The sequence below is a fragment of the Oncorhynchus mykiss genome, chromosome 15, assembly GCF_057628025.1.
Source record: "Oncorhynchus mykiss isolate SJ-2025 chromosome 15, ASM5762802v1, whole genome shotgun sequence".
Classification (NCBI taxonomy): domain Eukaryota; kingdom Metazoa; phylum Chordata; class Actinopteri; order Salmoniformes; family Salmonidae; genus Oncorhynchus; species Oncorhynchus mykiss.
The window spans coordinates 63,938,513-63,960,255 of NC_143036.1; the positions used below are offsets into that span (position 1 = coordinate 63,938,513).

At 42.3% G+C, this 21,743-nt stretch overlaps 2 protein-coding genes across 6 annotated transcripts in view; one reads left to right on the top strand and one right to left on the bottom strand.

Moving 5' to 3' along the window:
• The first annotated feature begins 5,367 nt into the window (after positions 1-5,367).
• LOC110490485 (platelet glycoprotein 4) lies at positions 5,368-16,011 on the top strand. 2 transcript variants are annotated; one of them, XM_021563892.3, is made up of 12 exons: positions 5,368-5,706; positions 5,998-6,158; positions 6,488-6,635; positions 8,865-9,011; positions 10,954-11,045; positions 11,761-11,810; positions 12,026-12,095; positions 12,644-12,828; positions 13,513-13,631; positions 13,897-13,970; positions 14,069-14,123; positions 14,753-16,011. In XM_021563892.3, the coding sequence occupies exons 1-12, from the start codon at positions 5,584-5,586 to the stop codon at positions 14,921-14,923; spliced, it is 1,395 nt and encodes a 464-aa protein (XP_021419567.2). In that variant the 5' UTR covers positions 5,368-5,583; the 3' UTR covers positions 14,924-16,011. The 2 variants fall into 2 exon arrangements, with proteins under 2 accessions (XP_021419567.2, XP_021419568.2); XM_021563893.3 differs by having other exon boundaries at positions 5,458-5,706; positions 8,937-9,011.
• Positions 16,012-16,674: 663 nt separating this feature from the next.
• Positions 16,675-21,743, bottom strand: part of LOC110490773 (semaphorin-3C) — a 56,398-nt gene continuing 51,329 nt past the window's right edge. For all 4 annotated transcript variants that reach the window (XM_090200775.1, XM_036944874.2, XM_036944875.2 and 1 more), the window contains exons 16-18: positions 21,363-21,430; positions 20,368-20,498; positions 16,675-19,190 (exon numbers count right to left, since the gene is read on the bottom strand). In XM_090200775.1, coding sequence (XP_090056901.1) covers positions 18,756-19,190; positions 20,368-20,498; positions 21,363-21,430 — 634 coding nt within the window. In that variant the 3' untranslated portion in view covers positions 16,675-18,755. The remainder of the gene's footprint in view (positions 19,191-20,367; positions 20,499-21,362; positions 21,431-21,743) is intronic.

The window sequence follows — 21,743 nt, forward strand, 5'->3', positions numbered from 1 at the left end:
TTCAAATGGGGATGTTTAGGAGGACATGCAAAATAATTGTTTCCTATAAACAGATTTCCCTTTGTGACCACAGATACAGGCCAGGTGCTGAGGAGAGTATAAGAGGTAGATACAGAATTGTAATGTGGTATGAGACCGCTCCAAACAGCATTACAGCTTGGCTAATGGAAAGCCACAGGACCCATTTTTCAACTAATCTGTTCTGGGTGATACTTTCTTCGTTCTCGAATATCCATGCACAGTTGGAGGTGGTTCTCCACCTGTGGTCTGTCTGTCTGTCTTACAGAAAAGCTAGGAAGATGTGAAGGAGATGGTGAGCCTGGCCAGAGAGACCATCGAACCAGTGGCTGCTTTCAGGAAGGTGCTGATTGTCAGACGACTCCCCAAGACCAGCTCTGGGAAGATCCCTGTGCCAACCTCGTCAACGGGAAGCCATACTGTAACTCCCTTCACCAGCCATTCACCCAAACTACATTTAGGATGAATTCAACAAGCCCATTGAATCATATAAAAACATGTGAGACATTCAGACACACTTTGAGGGATGGTTGCATATAAATTAATAATGGTTGTTTCAGGACAACAAAGGTGGAATTATTCAGTAAGATTCCTGTACAGCTGCCAATTCAGTTTTCTGGTGAGCCAGTTGTTGGATAAATTGAATTCATACAAACAAATTGGATAAAAGTTGGAGGATCATATCAAATATAATTCCATTTAAACTGATTTAATATATAAAAAAGGCTGCCGTGGAAGCCTCTGTCTCCACAGATCACTTCTACCATTGAGGACCCAGATGTGGGCATGGACATTGAGAGGATGGTGAAACAGGAGCTGAGACCTGCTGGACAGTGACTCTATAGGCTGCTCCTGTAACCTCTAACCTGGGCAACAGTCTATTTAGCTATAGTGTCCTTCTCCTGAGTTGTGATGCTGTGAATGAACATTCTAACCTACTTCCTACAGTAGGGGGCTATCTTCACAAACCAACACTCGACCCCAAGCAGTAAGCTAACCAACAGAATATGCTTAAGTCCTCAGCAAGATCCAAAGTAAAACATCTTGTGATTGTAATGAACACGAGGGGAGACAGAGAGCTGGTTTCAAGCGCAGCAGGTTGTAACGGCATTCTTCCTCCTCTTCGGAGGAGGAGTAGCGAGAAGGATCGGAGGACCAAAGCGCAGCGTGGTAAGTGTTCATGATGATTTATTCAAAATGACCTGAACACTAAAATACAAAACAATAAACAATGTGAACAAAACGGAAACCGAAACAGTACCGTGTGGTCCAAACACTCACACAGAAACAAACACCCACTCTCAAAAGTGAAACCCAGGCTACCTAAGTATGATTCTCAATCCGAGACAACAAACGACACCTGCCTCTGATTGAGAACCATACTAGGCTGAACTCAAAACCCCAACAGAAAAACACACATAGACTGCCCACCCCAACTCATGCCCTGACCATGCTAAATAAAGACAAAACAATGGAAATAAAGGTCAGAACGTGACACAGGTGTTTATTGCAAAGAACAACAGGAGGAGGCAGAAGGTCAAACACAGGGCAAAAGGACAACAGTACAGGCAGGGAAAAGGCTAGTAACTAGTCTGGGAGATCAGGCAATAGGTAGATAACAGGAAATCCAATAGGCTGAAGTATAGGCAGAGAGTAGGCAAAAGGCATCATTAGTGAGGCAGGCAAAAACTATCATACACTGGATGGGGGTGTGGGATAAAAAAAATAAAAAAAACAGCACTCTGAAAGACGTGTCACAAATCAAACAATACCTCACAGTGATGGGTTGCAAAGAACTGAACTAAATAGTATGTGATAATGACATACAGGTGAGTGAACAGGTGATTAGAATTCAGGTGATTGGGATCTGGAAAGTGAGCTGCGTTCAGGGGATCTACGTGTTTGAGGGTGTGAGTTGGAAGCATATGTTACAGTGATATCAATTTAAAAAATGAAACTTGGCCATGAACAGGATCCTTTTCACTTAATAATACACTAGAGCCTTCAGTGGCCTCTCATTTAAACTGCACAGGATCATGCTGGTGGCCATCTGGTGGAGAATACAAGTGAAGAGAACATAGTGATGAATACTCATTTGAAGCTCTGAACCCCTGAGTTATTCAATAGCTCAACAGGTTAGTGCTGGAGATCAAGCCAACTCCAACACAGGTTTGAATGCTGTTAGATCACCGCCAAGTCCAAAAAACACTCAGCCATTTTTCCAGCCAAAGATAGGAGTCACAAAAAGCAGAAATATAGACACAATTAATCACTAACCTTTGATGGTCTTCATCAGATGACACTCATAGGAGATCATGTTATACAATGCATTTATGTTTTGTTCGATAATGTGCATATTTATATCCAAAAATCTCAGTTTACATTGACACGTTACGTGCAGTAATGTTTTGATTCCAAAACATCCAGTGATTTTTCTGAAATACTCATAATAATCATTGATTAAAGATACAAGTGTTATTCACATAATTAAAGATAGACTTCTCCTTAATGCAACCGCTGTGTCAGATTTTTTTTAAACTACGGAAAAAGCATAATCTGAGACGGCGCTCATAGCCCAATCCAGCCAGAGAAATATCCGCCATTTTGGAGTCAACAGAAGTTAGAAATAACACTTTAAATATTCACTTACCTTTGACGATCTTCATCAGAAGGCACTCCCAGGAATCCCAGTTCGACAATAAATGACTGATTTGTTCCATAAAGTTCCATAAATTCCATAATTTATGTCCAAATAGCCACTTGTTGTTAGCGTGTTCAGCCCAGTAATCCATCTTCATGAGGCGCGAGCACTTGTCCAGACAAAAACTTGAAAAGTTCTGTTACAGGTCGTAGAAACAAGTCAAACGATGTATGGAATCAATCTTTAGGATGTTTCTAACATAAAACATCAATAATGTTCCAACCGGAGAATTCCTATGTCTGAAGAAAAGCACTGGAACGAGAGTTAACTCTGTCGGGAGAGCGCCTCACAAGCCTGAGACACTCTGCCAAACCACTACCTCAAACAGGTCTCATGAGCCCCTCCTTTATACCAGAAGCCTGAAACAAGTTTCTAAAGACGGTTGACATCTAGTGGAAGCCATAAAAGGTGCAACTTGACTCCATAGGTACTGTGTATTCGGTAGGCCAAGCTTTGAAAAACTACAAACCTCAGATTTCCCACTTCCTGGTTGGATTTGTCTCAGGTTTTTGCCTGCCATATGAGTTCTGTTATACTCACAGACATCATTCAAACAGTTTTAGAAACTTCAGAGTGTTTTCTATCCAATATTAATAATAATATGCATATATTAGCATCTGGGACTGAGTAGGTAGGGATACCCCATAGGGGAGGGATAATGGGGGCACTGGCTCCCTTGGGGATAGTGGGGAGGAAAGGAGGCGCTATTAGCAAAGGTGAAGACAAACAGGGGTATTAGAGAAACAAAAAGAACAGGACAAGGGCTAAGGCAGGCATCTACTACATGTGAGGCATGGGTTCAAATCCTGCAATTATTATCTTCAATCCTCTGATCATTTGCATGGTTAGATATGATGTCATGTCTCAATGGGTTAATGCACACTCATTCAATTCCTAAACAATCAGGTCATTGACAGACACTATGCGCCCCAGATGTACAGCTCACAGCACATTTTTTATTAACCTTTGACAGCTCTTCCAACCTATGTGAAATGAAAAGCAAAACGAGACTGATCTGAGAACCTTGAGCCTGTAAATAATCCCGGCAGTAATTGTAATGTCATGACCCCAGTCTTGCAATGCCATTAAATAGAACTATATTCACTAGATTTCTTCTAATGTAATTTCTAATATGTTGTAACTATTCCAATAGGTTTTACATGAAGAGAGGCATGCTTATGTGCCTGTTGGCGAAGCAAGGACCAAACATTGAAATAGGTTAAGAACTTTCATTGTGGAAATGGAATGGAGAGAGGAGGAAGCCAAGCTCTGTAGATGAAGGATCCAACAGGTGGACTGTAGTGTAATAACACACAATTACACATAGCTGTGGTAGGCTGTTGTGGTGATGGTGTCATTCTGAAGTATCTTAATGTGTGAAAGACAGTCATTTCAACCAATATTTTACTGACAGTAGTTTTGTTGCTGTTGACAATTTACATTTGCTTGACCAGCCTCTTTCAGATAGCAGTTTATTATGTAGAATGCACATGCTGCTTTGGTCTTTGAACAAGGAATCACACATAAGCTTTATTTATGTTTGGCCCTGGTTTGTGCACCTGTTTTAGTGATTCTTCAGGTGGAGTTTGATGCCCCCCTGTGAATTAAATGCATTTAAATAAAAATGTACAATTTAGCAGACGCTCTTATACAGAGTGACTTACAGGAGCAATTAGGGTTTAGTGCCTTGCTCAAGGGTACATCAACAGATGTTGAATTTAGTCAGCTCAGCGATTCAAACCAGAAACCGTTTGGTTACTGGCCCAACTCACTTAACGACTAGGCTACCTGGTGCCCGTAAAGGGGAAGAGCAGGGTGTGGCAGGTCAGGAGGGCAGAGGAGGCTGGTGGGAGGTGTCATAGGAGGATGGACTAATTGTAATGGCTGGAATGGAATATATGGAACAGTATCAAACATATGGAAACCACACTTTTGAATACGTTCCATTAATTCCAATCCAGCCATTACAATGAGCCCATCCTCCTATATGTCCTCCCACCAGCTTCCTCTGGGTCAGGGTGGTTAGGGTCAGGGTGGTTAGTAAAGTAGAGATATGGATGTGGGACTGAGGGTCACCTGGAGGGAAGAGGAGGAACCTAATAACTCTAAGATAACAACACCTGAAAAACGCATGTCAGTATGGTACTGCAATTATAAATACAACAAAAGTTGTAGGTCTGTATTTGCAACAACAGGGGGCATATTTGTGACACAGAATCTCCCGCATACTGAATAACCTGACATTTGACCAGAACCGAGGGAGAAGATAACTCCAATATCACTCAAATTTATGGCTGTCATAAACATGGTTTGCCATAATCATATAATCAAGATCAAGCTTCTCCTTCTTCGTTATCAGCATGGGATTAATAAAGCTCTGCAAATTCCATTGAAAACATAGAGTTGTGGATATATTCTCTGAAAAGTACCCAATTCGTCTCCTCCGACACACCTCCAACAGTGACCATCTCATCTCTTCCTCTAAGCAGGGGGAGACTATAAAGCAACCCACATCCCATCAGGAAATAACATTAGAATAGAATATCCAGTTAACATGAAATACAGAGACCTGTCTGTATTTAAAGGTACAGAAATCACAGTTCCTCTCAGGGAAATCTCCTTCCTTCTTGACTCCTCCTCAGTTAAGCAGAGCTCTAATCAGCTGTCATATAGTGTAGGTCAGGAGTCATCATCACCCAACCTTCAACCCCCAACATTATTATATACCTCTTATCAGTAGGTGGCCTGGTTTAGGACCAGCTACATCTGTCTGTACTTGTCCTTCAGTCTCAGTCTCTCGGTCTCTCCACTGGCACGGCTGCTGCAGGGCCCTACATACACCACAGACAGAAACACACACCACCATGGGTTGCTGTAACAAGCTGTGTGGGCTAAAGGCTGGAATTGGGGCTGGAATTGCGGTGGCCGTATTAGGTATAATCCTTATCCCCGTGGGGAACAATATCATCCGTGAGACTGTTACAAAGGTGAGTGTCAGCTGGCTAGAGCTGTAACCATTGTGGATTTCTAAGAGGCCCATTTAGGAAAAAGTGGTTTGCTGCTAGCGAGAAAGGGACATGAGAGTAGATTCTAAATAGTAAGTGAAAGAAACATCTTCATTTGTTAAATCTCTTACATTGCTATGTCCCAGGTCATATTTTCCAAATGCATCTAAAATGTTGACAGCCACTTTGGTCATAACTTAAATAAATGAGTGCTGCTTTACTTAAAACCAGGGCACTGTGTAGAAAGAGTTAATGTCTGTCTGGTGAATGCAGGAATTGGTCATCGAGCCTGGAACCACAGCCTGGGACAACTGGGTGTCTGCAGACGCACCTGTGTACAGACAGTTCTGGCTCTTTGATGTGCAGAACCCACAGGACGTGGTGGAGAATGGGTCAAAGCCCAAATTGGTGGAGAAAGGGCCCTACACATACAAGTAGGTCCCTACTCACTCAGATGTCTCTAAAAGATCAACAAAATGATGTATATAAGATGATAGGGGATTTCAATGCTGTATAGAGGAAAAAAAACTATGGTGTTCATCACTTTGTATATTAAATAAAATTGGATGACTTTGAATGATAAATTGCTCTTTAATATCTATAATTAATATAGATGAAGAGAAAACACCTATAGTTTAATAAATCTAATCTAGAATCCAATTTAATATGATATAATGTACGAGAGATTAAAAGTCACTGGGTGAGAAAGCAGGAGACGAAAGGGTGGGTGACACTCTTTCGTGTGTCTCGCTCTAACCATCAGGACGCGGTACCTGCCCAAAGAGAACATCACGGCCAACCCAGAGCACTACACCATCTCCTTCCTGCTCCCTGCGGGGGCCATATTTGAGCCCTCCATGTCTGTGGGGTCTGAGGAGGACAGTGTCACCTCCCTCAACCTAGCTGTGGCTGTAAGTGGGTGACAGCTCATACCTTGTGATGGCTCTCTACCTGTCTGAGTGGATGTTGTGTATTCCACCTCTGGCAGAGGTTACTTTGTCTGGAGTAGAGAAAAAGGACAATAAGGAGAGCTGGGGTTGAAGGGAACTAAGTGTCTGGATTGTACGAGCACAACATAAGTTATGGGGCCCTAGCTTTCACTGTTTTTACAAACCACAATTGATTTAGTTGTGAGTCTGGCTGTGGTGGTCTCACAACACTCCATTGTTATTGTGAATGTTTGGTTTGAAGTGCACATGTACAGTGCCTTCGCAAATTATTGAGACCCCTTGACTATTTCCACATTTTGTTACTTTCCTTTGTTACATATTATTCTAATATGGATTCAATTGTTTTCCCCTCATCAATCTACACACAATACCCCATAATGACAAAGCAAAAACAGGCTTTTAGAAATTGAAATATCACATTTACATGCACTACCGTTCAAAAGTTTGGGGTCACTTTGAAATGTTTTTGAAAGAAAAACACTTTTTTTTGTCCTTTAAAATAACATCAAATTGATCAGAAACTTGATGGTTAATGTTGTAAATGACTATTGTAGCTGGAAACAGCAGATTTTTTAAATGAAAGGCGTACAGAGGCCCATTATCAGCAACCATCCCTTCTGTTCCAATGGCACGTTGTGTTAGCTAATCCAAGTTTATCATTTTTTAAAACATGTTTTTACATTTTTTTCTCCCCAATTTCATGGTATCCAATTGGTAGTTACAGTCTTGTCTCATTGCTGCAACTCCCGTACGGACTCGGGAGAGGCCAAGCCGCACTGCTTCCTGACACAATGCATATCCAACCTGGAAGCCAGCCGCACCATTGTGTAGGAGGAAACACCTGGTCAGCATGCACTGCGCCCGGCCCTCCACAGGAGTCGCTAGTGCGCAATGAGACAAGGATATCCCTGCCGGCTAAACCCTCCCTAACCCGGACTACGCTGGGCCAATTGTGTGCCGCCCCATGGGCCTCCCGGTCACGGCCAGCTGCGAACCCAGAATCTCTGGTGGCACAGCTAGCACTGTGATGCCGTGCCTTAGACCACTGCGCCAACCGGGAGGCCCAAGTTTATAATTTTCAAAGGCTAATTGATCATTGGAAAACCCTTTTGCAAATATGCTAGCACAGCAAAAAACTGTTGTCCTGTTTAAAGAAGCAATACAACTGACCTTCTTTAGACTAGTTGAGTATCTGGAGCATCAACATTTGCGGGTTCGATAATAGGCTCAAAATGGCCAGAAATAAAAACCTTTCTTCTGAAACTCGTCAGTCTATTCTTGTTCTGAGAAATGAAGCCTATGCCCTGCGATAAATTGCCAAGAAACTGAAGATCTCGTACAACGCTGTGTACTGCTCCCTTCACAGAACAGCGCAAACTGGCTCTAACCAGAATAGAAAGAGGAGTGGGAGGCCCCAGTGCACAACTGAGCAAGAGGGACAAGTACATTATAGTGTCTAGTTTGAGGAACAGACACCTCACAAGTCCTCAACTGGCAGCTTCCTTAAATAGTACCCACAAAACACCAGTCTCAACGTCAACAGTGAAGAGGCCAGTCCGGGATGCTGGATTTGATTGGGGGAGTGTGGCAGAGATGGTTGTTTTTCTACAAAGTTCTCTCATCCCCACAGAGGAACTCTAGAGCTCTGTCAGAGTGACCATCGAAAATCTATGTCAGAGTGACCATCGGAGAAAATAAGGATGATCAATGGAAACAGGATGCACCTGAGCTCAGTTTCGAGTCTCAGCAAAGGGTCTGAATACTTATGTCAATAATGTATTTCTGTTTTTTATATGCAATACATTTGCAAATTAAAACCTGTTTTTGCTTTGTCATTATGAGGTATCGTGTGTAGATTGCTGAGGATTTTCTTTATTTAACCCATGTAACCTAACAAAATGTGGAAAAAGTCAAGTGGTCTGACTCCTTTCCCGGAGGCACTGTAGATAACAAATTGGGACTTTTGTATCCTATATATTCAAGGATCTATAAGGTTAGAGGCAATGAAGACAACCGTTTGTAGGACACAGCCCTCTCTCGCACGTCACCTTATCAGTCATAAAACGTTGCTGTTGTAATCTTCTATCTATGAGCCAGGGAAGCAGTAATATGCATGTGTGCTGACATTGTGTAATGTACTCGTTTTGAATAATGGAAATGCGACTTCATTTTTCTTCTCCTTCCTTTCAGGGTGGGTACAAGTTGTTTCCCCCATGGGTACTGGAAGCTGCAATAAAGTTAAACAATGTCTCCCTCTTCCAGCGACGGACAGTGAGGGAAATACTCTGGGGTTACAAAGACCCCATTCTGAAAGGGACACTGGGCCTCTTTTTTCCTGTAAGCTCACCAGCATATCAGTTTCATACACCTTCCCTATATAGAATAATACAGATCCTTTATTTTCACACACCTTCCCTATATAGAATAATACAAATCCTTTATTTTCATACACCTTCCCTATATAGAATAATACAAATCCTTTATTTTCACACACCTTCCCTATATAGAATAATACAAATCCTTTATTTCGTTTTATATGTACATTATTTTAAAAAATTACCAATTTAGATTATTTACAGTGGGGCAAAAAAAGTATTTAGTCAGCCACCAATTGTGCAAGTTCTCCCACTTAAAAATATGAGAGAGGCCTGTAATTTTCATCATAGGCACACTTCAACTATGACAGACAAAATTAGAAAAAAAATACAGAAAATCACATTGTAGGATTTTTTATGAATTTATTTGCAAATTATGGTGGAAAATAAGTATTTGGTCACCTACAAACAAGCAAGATTTCTGGCTCTCACAGACCTGTAACTTCTTCTTTAAAAGGCTCCTCTGTCCTCCACTCGTTACCTGTATTAATGGCACCTGTTTGAACTTGTTATCAGTATAAAAGACACCTGTCCACAACCTCAAACAGTCACACTCCAAACTCCACTATGGCCAAGACCAAAGAGCTGTCAAAGGACACCAGAAACAAAATCGTAGACCTGCACCAGGCTGGGAAGACTGAATCTGCAATAGGTAAGCAGCTTGGTTTGAAGAAATCAACTGTGGGAGCAATTATTAGGAAATGGAAGACATACAAGACCACTGATAATCTCCCTCGATCTGGGGCTCCACGCAAGATCTCACCCCATGGGGTCAAAATGATCACAAGAACGGTGAGCAAAAATCCCAGAACCACATGGGGGGACCTAGTAAATGACCTGCAGAGAGCTGGGACCAAAGTAACAAAGCCTACCATCAGTAACACACTACGCCGCCAGGGACTCAAATCCGATAGTGCCAGACGTGTCCCCCTGCTTAAGCCAGTACATGTTCAGGCCCGTCTGAAGTTTGGTAGAGAGCATTTGGATGATCCAGAAGAAGATTGGGAGAATGTCATATGGTCAGATGAAACCAAAATATAACTTTTTGGTAAAAACTCAACTCGTCGTGTTTGGAGGACAAAGAATGCTGAGTTGCATCCAAAGAACACCATACCTACTGTGAAGCATGGGGTTCGAAACATCATGCTTTGGGGCTGTTTTTCTGCAAAGGGACCAGGACGACTGATCCGTGTAAAGGAAAGAATGAATGGGGCCATGTATCGTGAGATTTTGAGTGAAAACCTCCTTCCATCAGCAAGGGCATTGAAGATGAAACGTGACTGGGTCTTTCAGCATAACAATGATCCCAAATACACTGCCCGGGCAACGAAGGAGTGGCTTCGTAAGAAGCATTTCAAGGTCCTGGAGTGGCCTAGCCAGTCTCCAGATCTCAACCACATAGAGAATCTTTGGAGGGAGTTGAAAGTCCGTGTTGCCCAGCAACAGCCCCAAAACATCACTGCTCTAGAGGAGATCTGCATGGAGGAATGGGCCAAAATACCAGCAACAATGTGTGAAAACCTTGTGAGGACTTACAGAAAATGTTTGACCTCTGTCATTGCCAACAAAGGGTATATAACAAAGTATTGAGATAAAGTGTTGTTATTGACCAAATACTTATTTTCCACCATCATTTGCAAATAAATTCATAAAAAATCCTACAAAGTGATTTTCTGGATTTTTTTTCTGTCATTTTGTCTGTCATAGTTGAAGTGTACCTATGATGAAAATTACAGGCGTCTCTCATCTTTTTAAGTGGGAGAACTTACACAATTGGTGGCTGACTAAATACTTTTTTGCCCCACTGTATGTAGACATTCACTGAAAATGTAAGAATAACTTAATGAAATGTAATGTTGTGTAGCTACCTTACTGTACTATGGTGTGATGTGCTCTTCCCTCAGTACAACGGCACCTATGATGGGCCATACAGTGTCTTCACAGGCAAGGATGACATCTCTAAAGTGTCTATCATTGACAGCTGGCAGGGGGAAAAGTGAGTCTATCTTGAGCCTCCACACACTGAAGTTGAAGGAGAGTTGTTGTGAGGGTTGAATCTAAATAGTGCAATGAGTACACACTAACCTTCCCCCCATATCATAACAGGGACCCATGATGTAATTCTCTTACCGTTTTTCCGTTACCAGATGTAAATCCACTTCACCTACTGTAATATCAATAAACAAAATAAAAAATAAATATACTGTAATTCTGTTAGAAAAATGTGCATCTGCACAGTTCTAGTAAATTGTTCAAAGTAGTCCTTGTGCATTGAGTTTGTTATTAAACTTTGAAATCAAGACTTTTTGTTTGGCGTACATCTTAAAATGAAACATCTGAGTCTGTTACCGTTACCGTAGGGTCCATTGTCAGTTCAGTCTAATGACATCATGGATTTACAGCATCATCTGTAGAATTCTCCTTGCAAACCACGTAAAACCACAGGTCTTTGGTGATTGTAGGCAGGCGCGGACTGGCTATCTGTTATTTTGGGCAAATGCCCCAAATAATTATCTGGCTAATAATGGGGGCCTCAAAGAAACAAAATAGGCCTGTGTGGGGACCTCAAGGGGAAAAAAATAGGCTGGTGTGTTTGAAATGCCAGGGCCAATTTATTGTCGCAGTCCGTCCCTGATTGTAGGTAGTTTTTGTCTGGGTCCTATTACCCAATAACTGATGGTTTTACTGATGAGTCCATTTCTCTCTAATAGGAAGGTGTCTTTTTGGAACAACACATATTGCGACATGATCAACGGCACAGGTACAGTCACCAAAACCCCCAGGCAGCAGACAACTTGCGTTGCATCCCTGTCTTGTTGAATGACATTTTACTCTATCATCACACAACCAAAACATTTCAAATGTGTAAGAAATGAATTAAGAACACTGTAGAATCGTTACTAAGTCATCTTATACTCCCATGGCTAATATATTAAATTCTATGATCTTTACCATTGTTCTGACTGTTTTCACCAGATGGCTCGTCATTCTCTCCCTTCCTGGACAAGAAGAAGCCTCTGCACTTCTTCTCCCCTGACATCAGCAGGTGGAGTGATCTGTTCTTCATTTACCTATTGGGGTGGATAGTAATGTTCAGATCTCATGTAGACTGTGGTGTTATGGTAAACAAAGACAAGTGGAGATGGTAACTGATTTAGGTTTTGCAGTGGCCCTAATTTGTAAAGTAACTTCTATCAGCTTTAATCCTGTTCACTGCCGTCATACAGCCAATAGAAATGTACTACTTGTTTATCATACCCCTTAAAGTCTGGAAGGAACTCTTCACTATGTCCATTGGCCTAATATTCACAGACACTGTAGTCAGATCTGGGGCCATATGCAATGAGCATCTCAGAGTAGTGCTGATCTAGGATCCCCCCCTCCATGCAATCTTATTCATTCATCTAAAAGGCTGAACTGATCCTCAATCAGCACTCCTACTCTGAGGAGCTTTATACATACATTATGGCCCCTGATCTTTTATTCTCATCCTCACTTTTGAGGATGCCTTTCTAATCATGACCACAAGAGGTCAGGCCCCAGTAAAAACAAAGAGCCTTGTCTTCTAAAAGCACTGTTCTTCAATGTCTTCAGGTCTGTGTCAGCTGAGTATGAGAGGAGCCTGGACCTGAAGGGGATCGAGGTGTACCGGTTCAAACTGCCCCCGCTCACCCTAGCCTCCCCTGCAGTCAACCCAGACAACCAGTGCTTCTGCACGGACTACGTGGTCACTAAGAACTGCACATTGGCCGGAGTCCTGGACATCAGCTCCTCTCGTGGTGAGGGACACGGGCAACAGTCACTAACTGGTTCCTGCACTGCTGGACATCAGCAGATAAAAATCATATTATGATCTAATGATCTATTAGCACAGTATGAATGGCACAGAAGTCTAATAAATTCATATTTTTGTCATGTTAGCAGACGCTCTTATCCAGAGAGACTTACAGGAGCAATAAAGGGTTAATAGCAACTAGCATTTACTGCAGTTCCATTGGACTACAAGCAGGTCCCAGAGTTTTTCCTGGTCAGGGAAAACTGTGGGTTCTACACAGACTTGTTGCACCCTCGACAACTACTGAGATTATTATTATTTGACCATGCTGGTCATTTATGAACATTTGCACATCTTGGCCATGTTCTGTTATAATCTCCACCCGGCACAGCCAGAAGAGGACTGGCCACGCCTCAGAGCCTGGTTCCTCTCTTGGTTTCTTCCTAGGTTTTGGCCTTTCCAGGGAGTTTTTCCTAGCCACCGTGCTTCTACACCTGCATTGCTTGCTGTTTGGGGTTTTAGGCTGGGTTTTTAGGCTGGGTTTTTAGGCTGGGTGGTACAGCACTTTGAGATATCAGCTGATGTAAGAAGGGCTATATAAATACATTTGATTTGATTTGATACTGTATGCATGTACTGTGTACAGTAACAGGTGATCAACATGCCCATCTTTGATATTCTCAACCAGGACAACCAGTCTACATCTCCCTGCCTCACTTCCTGCATGGTAGTCCATACCTGGTTGAAGATGTGGAGGGCCTTGGTCCCAGTGAGGAGCATCACGCCACGTTCCTGGATGTGGAACCGGTGAGAGCCCTGCATCCATTCACCTTTCACCTCTGACCTCTAGGATATGTCAAAGGACCTTCCCAACTATGCAGTCATCTTTGAATACGCTCCCCAAAAAGTCTTAGCACACATCTTGTGCTGTTCTCTCAATAAGCGACATCCTTTTGCTCTCGCATCTATTTAGATTTTGACAGATCCTGATTGTCTGTTGCTGGCGTGTACAGTACAGTAGGCCTAACTGCTGTGGGAATAAATGTGTTCGGTGTTTGTTTGTTTCTGTCAGACAACAGGGTTCAGTCTGAGGTTCGCTAAGAGACTGCAGGTGAACATGATGTACGGCCCCTCCAAGATCATCACGTAGGTTTAATATCTTGGTCTATTATTTTCCCGTACTTTACTATTGTATGTACAGCCACTCATCCAAGGATATCTCTCTCTCATTACATATTCTCCAGGGTGTTAAAGAAAGTGAAGGACTACACCATACTCCCTATAGTTTGGCTAAATGAGGTAAGTCATTTGAGCTGTACTTTAAAAATATATATATATTTCACCTTTATTTAACCAGGTAGGCTAGTTGAGAACAAGTTCTCATTTGCAACTGTGACCTGGCCAAGATAAAGCATAGCAATTTGACACATGCAACAACACAGAGTTACACATGGAATAAACAAAACATAGTCAATAATACAGTAGAACAAAAGAAAACAAAAAGTCTATATACAGTGAGTGCAAATGAGGTAAGATAAGGGAGTTAAGGCAATGAATAGGCCATGGTGGCGAAGTAATTACAGTATAGAAATTAAACACTGGAATGGTAGATGTGCAGAAGATGAATGTGCAAGTAGAGATACTGGGGTGCAAAGGAACAAAGATAAATAAATAAATACGGTATGGGGATGAGGTAGGTAGATAGATGGGCTGTTTACAGATGGGCTATGTACAGGTGCAGTGATCTGTGAGCTGCTCTGACAGCTGGTGCTTAACGCTGGTGAGGGAGATGTGAGTCTTACTGCTGCCAGGTCTTACTTCTAAAGCTTTAACTTGCCTTTGTTATTGCATCTTTCCAAAGTATTTCCTGAGTATATAACCTCTCGTTTCTGTACATGCTATACCTCAACGACTGTCTGTTTCCACAGACGGCATCCCTGGATGACGAGACAGCGGACAGGTTTAAGAAGGAGCTGTTATCTCGTGTTGACATGCTGGAGACGGTGCAGTTCACGCTGATAGGCTTAGGGTCAGCAGCCTTGGTACTCTGCACAGTGGCACATTGTTTGGTAAGCAGAAACAACAACAAGCTTGTGTGAGAGGGACAATGCTGCTGGACAACAGAGGAACAGTGGGGGTACAAGGACATCAGTGTGCTGTAACTTGTCACTTTTAATATCACGCACATTCTTAATTTCAGTGTTATTTACGATGTGAACATTCTTGCTCTTTTACATAGCGAGGATATATTGTGGACATTGTGTGAGTTAGAAAGTACTTTTTTTTGGTACAAATTCTTATAAATTGTTCTTTCATGTTGTTGTAATTTGATTTGCACACACCTCCCTGGTAGATTATGGTCAGGGATCTTGAAAGCTAGAATATAAAGCAGGTTGAAATTGCTATGACATTAATGTAGTGAACATTCATGACTCCAATTAAAATAAATCAAGCTGATTCAAATGTATTCAACTTAATCTCGGCTCCCACTGAAGTTGAGCCATGAATATCAATGGAGGCAGGAACGGGGAGGAAGTGAAGTTATTTTATGATACCCTGCTTCTCAAGGGGTCTTAAGTAGGGTTATGACACGGCATGAGTCTAGCAAAACTGGCCCACATCCCCATGGGAAGTAACCAGCTTAGGTTCTCTCATTGCTGGAACAAACCGCTCTATTGTACATTTGAAGCCAAATTATTTAGTTTCCCTTTCACCTCAGGTGGCCCGTAAATCAAAATGAGAGTGAAAACACCCCCATACGGATGATTATTCTGTGGTTTGTTTGGTGAGAAAGCACTGTTTTTGCCCTGCAGGAAACCTCTCTTACGTTTAGGGGGTTTTAAATGACCATTTGCCAATTCCCGGGGCTCTTTGATACTTCTGTCTACTCTAGAGAGTACAGAAACAGTGGAAAGTGAGATTGAAGGAGACATTTCTCGCCTTCTCTGCACCAGTTCACTCTGTAAGGAAGCCATTTTCTTTCTAAGCCATATTTTCTAAGATGTGTGACTGTTTGTAAATGAATATTAAATACTGAGTATGAATCTACAAATGGACACTAACCAATATTCAATGCTAGTTCTAACAACAGCTACTGATATCTTCATTGAAATATTCTGAAGGAAAGTAGGCCAATTTGTAAAATGTTTAAACTTGTGGGTACCTAATAAATCACATTGTAAGTCTAGTCAGCTATCACTTGGAGTCATTACATTGTTTCCCAGAATTCTTACCCGTTTTCCATATCCACCCCATTTGCATGGGCAGCTTCTTCCTACCCATAATTCCTCAGAAGTGACCCCTGACCTTTTTCTCAGTATTAATGCTGTGTTCACGTGCTAGTCGGAACTAGGAAACTTACATTTTCAACTTGCTAAATGGTTGTAGTTATTATACACGTACCACGTTCAACCAGTTAGCAAGATGGACATTTCAGAGTTCCGAGTAGCACATGAACATGGCAAATATCTAGCCAATAGAACAGTAATGTGATTGTTTTCAGTCATCATACAATTTCATATGTGGAGGCTGCTGTGGGGAGGACGGCCTATAATAATGGCTGGAATGGAGTCAATGAAATGGCATCAGACACATGGAAACCATGTGTTTGATGTATTTGATACCATTCCACCTATTCTGCTCTAGCCATTACCACGAGACCGTTCTCCCCAATTAAGGTGCCACCAACCTCATATGAATTTCATACATTCAATAAATCAATGTAATTCCTAAGCGTGACTGTAAACAGTGAAAGTGTATCACATCTGAAGAGATAAGGAATGATCCTGCTGTTCCTCTCCTGTCAGATTCATCTCTGACTACTTACGACCTAAATGTAGGAAATTCAAAGTAGTTTCTAAATGCATTTATTCAGGCTGTCATTACATTAATAAATAGAAATACACCACTTTTATGATGACATGGAAATGACATTGAACATCACCATGGCGACACTTCTTTGTTAAAAGTTTGAATCGATCTCAAAACTTAAACGAGTAGTCAGTTGTTATTTTGTCAAAATGAAAATAGTATCTCTACGATTTGCAGATACGGTCGAGAATATCTGATGAAATATGTTAAATTATATACACTAGGGTCACATTCAAAAGCGCAGATCCACAAAAACTGGACACAATGACATAAGTTATAATGATGAAAATATAGAATGAAAAACACTCTGTACACATAACAACCATGAATACATCTACACAGACTATACTTCTGAGACAAACAGGAAAGAGCTATTCACACTATATAAACAGAGTGTACCAATCTGACCATCTCACAAACTGTGAATTAAATGCATTGTTCAAAAATGATTAGAATGATATTCAAGTTAAATGGTCATCATGGTTATTTTTGATCGTTCATGTCTGTCTTGCTGTACGTGACATTAAAACTCCGTAAGGGGATGAAATATATCTCATCAAATCATGGATCAAGAAAATGCAAACCCCAAAATCAGGAGTGTACATGTACCTGAATACAAAAGCTAGGATGTGCGTCACTGCTATACTCCATCAGTATAAAACCAATCCAGCGATGTATTGCAAATAGCCACAAAGTTTAGATGGATTTGATTTACATGAACATGCTTATGTGCTGACAACACAGCATCACACACTATCGAAGAGATCATGGAGAGATACTTGTGCAGTATGGCACAATGTCCCGTACCATTTAAGAACATAAATGTTCCAAGTAACGTGAATAAATACAGGAAAGACGACAGAATGTAAGAATGCTGTGACCTAACATGTTACATGACCTTTGTCCTATTCAACGTGATGTTTAGAAAATGACTGAGTAAGGATTGTGAACATGTCGGGTTCACTGTAACAAAGAATTCCTCCCAAAAAAGGTTCTTTGCTCACACAGCGCTACGTGTTCTAGTGTAACGGTACTGTCCATATGGGTGGCAGCTGAGCTGGAGGTGTACTTTGGCCTAGCCACTATGTTTTCATTTCCAAGGCTGGAATATTTTTATTGGGACCACTTACTATGGACAATATGCCCTTTGTATAGACAGTGCTGCCATTTTATCTGGTGTTAGGAGGGATAGAGTTCCTCCATAGAGACAAAGCTACAATGTGAACATAGAAACAGGTCATACAATGATGGATTTGTTTTGATCTTGATGATAACCCTGTCGTTTTGTTAAATGTGAAACTGTAATAGGTGGTAGTTGTAAACAGTGTTCATGTGGAGGAATATGATATGAATATGAGTCAAGGTTCAGTTGCAGAGCAGAGTGTAAACAGCTAGGGTGCTCCCCATAAAACATCCCTCTTGGATATGTAATGATAATACGCCAATGATTTCCCTACTCAAATCACAATCTTCACCATCTGTAACTCCAGGTTTGTTCTCCTTGGACCAGACATTCATTCATATTAAGCCAATACATGCTGCCTGATACAGTCGCCCATTCTGTAAATGTCTATACTGCAATATACTACATTACTGCTATCAGACCATTGCCTACTGTATAGCGTGACCACAGTATACATGTGTGGCAAGTATTATCATACAACTACGTGAGCAACAGTGAATGCAGTAAGTTATCCTGTGTATGTAGCCTATGACTCCTGAACCCGATGCCTAAATCCACACATCTCTATGTGTCCTGATCCAGGGTCAGGATTTACACCTCTGTCTAAATGGCGAGTGTGACAGGGTGTGAGGTGTGTATGTATATCACAGTAATCTGGTCAGCGTACCTCATGCATATAAGACTACAGACAGCCCCAGGCAGGGTGAGTCCCACTTCCTCCTTGTAAACCTATAGTAGCTAGAGCTGGGGAAGCGTTCAGTTCAGGTCCATTGCCTCTGGGCAGGACGGGAGCTCAGGGGTTGTGTGTGTGTGGCCAGGTGTGTGTGTTCATGTAAACCCCCCTCTCCACAGCCCTGTTAAACCCTTGTCTCCCCCAGTCAGACATCATCAGGCAGTTCCAGGTGGTTTCTGCGGTTGCGGCTCTTCCTGAGGTCTAGCAGGGGCTTGAGCTTGGCCATGTCTCCCCGGAGAGGAGGCCCTCCCCTCGGCCCCTTCTGCTGCCTGGCCCCTTGCAAGCTCTGGAGCTGCTTCCTCTCCTTACAGTACTGCTGTACGGCCAGGCTCTCTGCAGGGCTGAAGGCTGAGAGCAGGGCCTTGGGGTGCAGGGTGCTGGCCCAGGCCCAGGGAGACTGCTGCTTGTCCGTCAGCACCGACACCATGGCCTCACTCAGGACATGCAGGCGGAGCTTGGCCACGGTGCGCTTGAAGGTGTTCTCCGTGGCCAGGCAATAGTACAGGCCCTGGTCTGACAGCTGGACGGAGCGGATGAGCAAGCCGTGGTCAGTGGCGACCACACGGTCACCCAGCTTCACCTGGAAGGGATGAAAGAGCGGTGTCAGTAGAATGGTCTTAATTGTCCTATAGCATAACACATTATCCCACAGCATGATCTGTAGTCAAGTAAATCAAGCAAAGACAAGTCAACTTCAAGTGGCACTCCAGTCTCCTTTTCAGCTCATTTAACACTGGATTGACTTAATGCAAGGCACATCTCAATAGGTGGTCCTGGTATGTCATGACATAGCACAAGGAAGGGGGAGGGCTTTCCTCTTTTATTCTCTATTGTTCCTCAAGCAAGGGGGGAGGCCCATGACATCGCAACTTCCCATCAGCCATTAATGTCCAGCTCCTTGAAATTTGCAGTTGTGTCTAAAAAACACAATTTTGCTGAAAACAAACATTTTTTTTTACCCTCTAGTGTGTCCTTTACTGTATGAATACTGAGGATATCGCTTTTCAACTGTAAAAGGTCAAAAATCACTGGAGGACGTCTTTAAACAGTTCACCTGGAATACTCATTCTCATTGAATCTCTGATATAAGTATTATTCATGAGCTACAAACAGTGAAATCTGTAAAAGATGTGAATCCTTATAAGAGCAGGTTCTCTTTGCACAGCCCCATATCATTTCTCATGGCCTGATGGGCAGCAGGAAGTCTCAGAGGGTGTCAATAATGTGAAATGTTTCCCCCGTTGAGAATAGACTCATTAGTTAGGTCCCGTATCACATGTGATCTACAGTATATCACTACTCATTATCTTGTTACACAGCCAATAAATACTTTACAACGTCATCCCCGAGGCATGACATGATAGTGGTCTGATATTACTTCAAACACGTCGTCACAATCGAAGGATTGTGTTCAAATGCTTTGTTCTAGTTCCAACTAGATCAAGGCATTCGACACAATTATTCGACACAATCATTCGATTGTAACGACGTGTTTGATAATGTAATCGACCACCAACAGCCTTTGTACTCAGTCTGTCCCGTGTGTTACTGAATGAGGAAAAACGATACCCCCTCAAGCCTCCTTCACGTCATGGGATTCCATATTTGCTTAAAAAGTCATTGATTTCCAAGAAACTGGAGTCGGAATTGAGCCAATTGAGCCAGCTCTGACGTTGAACCCATAGAATGAATCATTCCATTTCTGTGGTTCAACACAGCTTCTCAATTAACTTTGACACGGGAAGTTGTTGTCTGACCTCTTTCCTCCTGTCATTGTCTCTGTGGATGAGCCAGCGGACGGAGGCCTGAGGGGACTTAGGAAGACACTCTAGGAAGGTGGTGTTGTTCTTCACTCCATACTGGGTCATCTCCACCGCATTCCTGTACGCTGAAAGAAGAGCGTTTCACACACATCAACTCACTGAGACATAAACCATACAGTAGGTCCCAAGAGTTAGGGTCAAAAGTTGACCTGAGGGTTAGTGACACCTGCAGTACAACCAAACCCTCCCAGTCACTAGGGGGTGAATCCTAACTTCCACTGAAGTCTAATTTTCACGTAGTCTCCCATTGGCTTCAATGTACTAAAGAAATTTGAAGTTAAGACTATCCCCCAAGGATGCTTGTTTGTCAGATTGCATCCAACACTGAGATGCACTTCATATCTGTATAGTAGAACAAGCTTGGTTGACCTGGTCTTTAACTGACAGCATTGTCATCTGATGTTTGTGTCCCAGCCAACTAGCTCATCCCCATGCTGGATGGATGACAGGGTAATTAGCACCGATGACCATGTGGTTTGGTCCCATGACATATGTTCATTTACACAGACTTATACTGGAATGTAGCACTATGGGGACCGTAGCGCCTCCCCTTGTTAGACTGCTTGCCGACAGCTGATTGAGTGAATCATCTCTGTATAGTCTGTTTGCTTACTCACACACACACACACACACACACACACACACACACACACACACACACACACAGTCTCAAGGGGACAATACAGTAAAACACTATGCACCTGCTGCTGAACCACAAGGGCCTGAACTCAAATGACCCATAAACCAACAGAATCTATGTTAGACCCTTTTAGAGTAAAATGAGTACAGCTGGGATAGACCAGCCACAGAGCAAATGAGTCGAGGAAATCAGATAAATGGATTAGCTTACCAATGCCCTCTGTTGGCCAATTCAACAGAGCTGTGGGTTTCTCAGGCATTGGGCACACATTGGCTGGATGTTGTCATACCTTTCAGGTTGAATCCTCTGCACTGAGTCAGTGGGTTGCCATGGATGATGTCCTGTCTTCTGCTCCTTCTGTATAGAAACCATAACCATCCAGAAATATTTCCAATGCCACAATACAGTCCCGTATATATGTTATGTACTGTGAAATGGCATAAACGTTGAATCCTGTCAAATATATTGTATATCTAGTTTAATTACCTACACAAACTAGCTGGAGAATACATACATTTCACAAAGCCCAGTAGCTTAGAAACACGGTTATACCAACCCTCCAGCCCATTATGAAAATCTCTAAAATCCCATAATATCAACAGTGAGGAAGGACCACTGAGCCAGACACAGCGGTGTGAGGAACATTTGACAATGTTATTCCACTGTATGG

Coding starts and splice junctions, on each gene's coding strand:
- LOC110490485 (XM_021563892.3), top strand. CDS start 5,584: ATGGGTTGCTGTAACAAGCTGTGTGGGCTAAAGGCTGGAATTGGGGCT. Junction 11,811..12,025: donor CGACATGATCAACGGCACAG/GTACAGTCACCA, acceptor TGTTTTCACCAG/ATGGCTCGTCATTCTCTCCC. Junction 13,632..13,896: donor CGTTCCTGGATGTGGAACCG/GTGAGAGCCCTG, acceptor TGTTTCTGTCAG/ACAACAGGGTTCAGTCTGAG.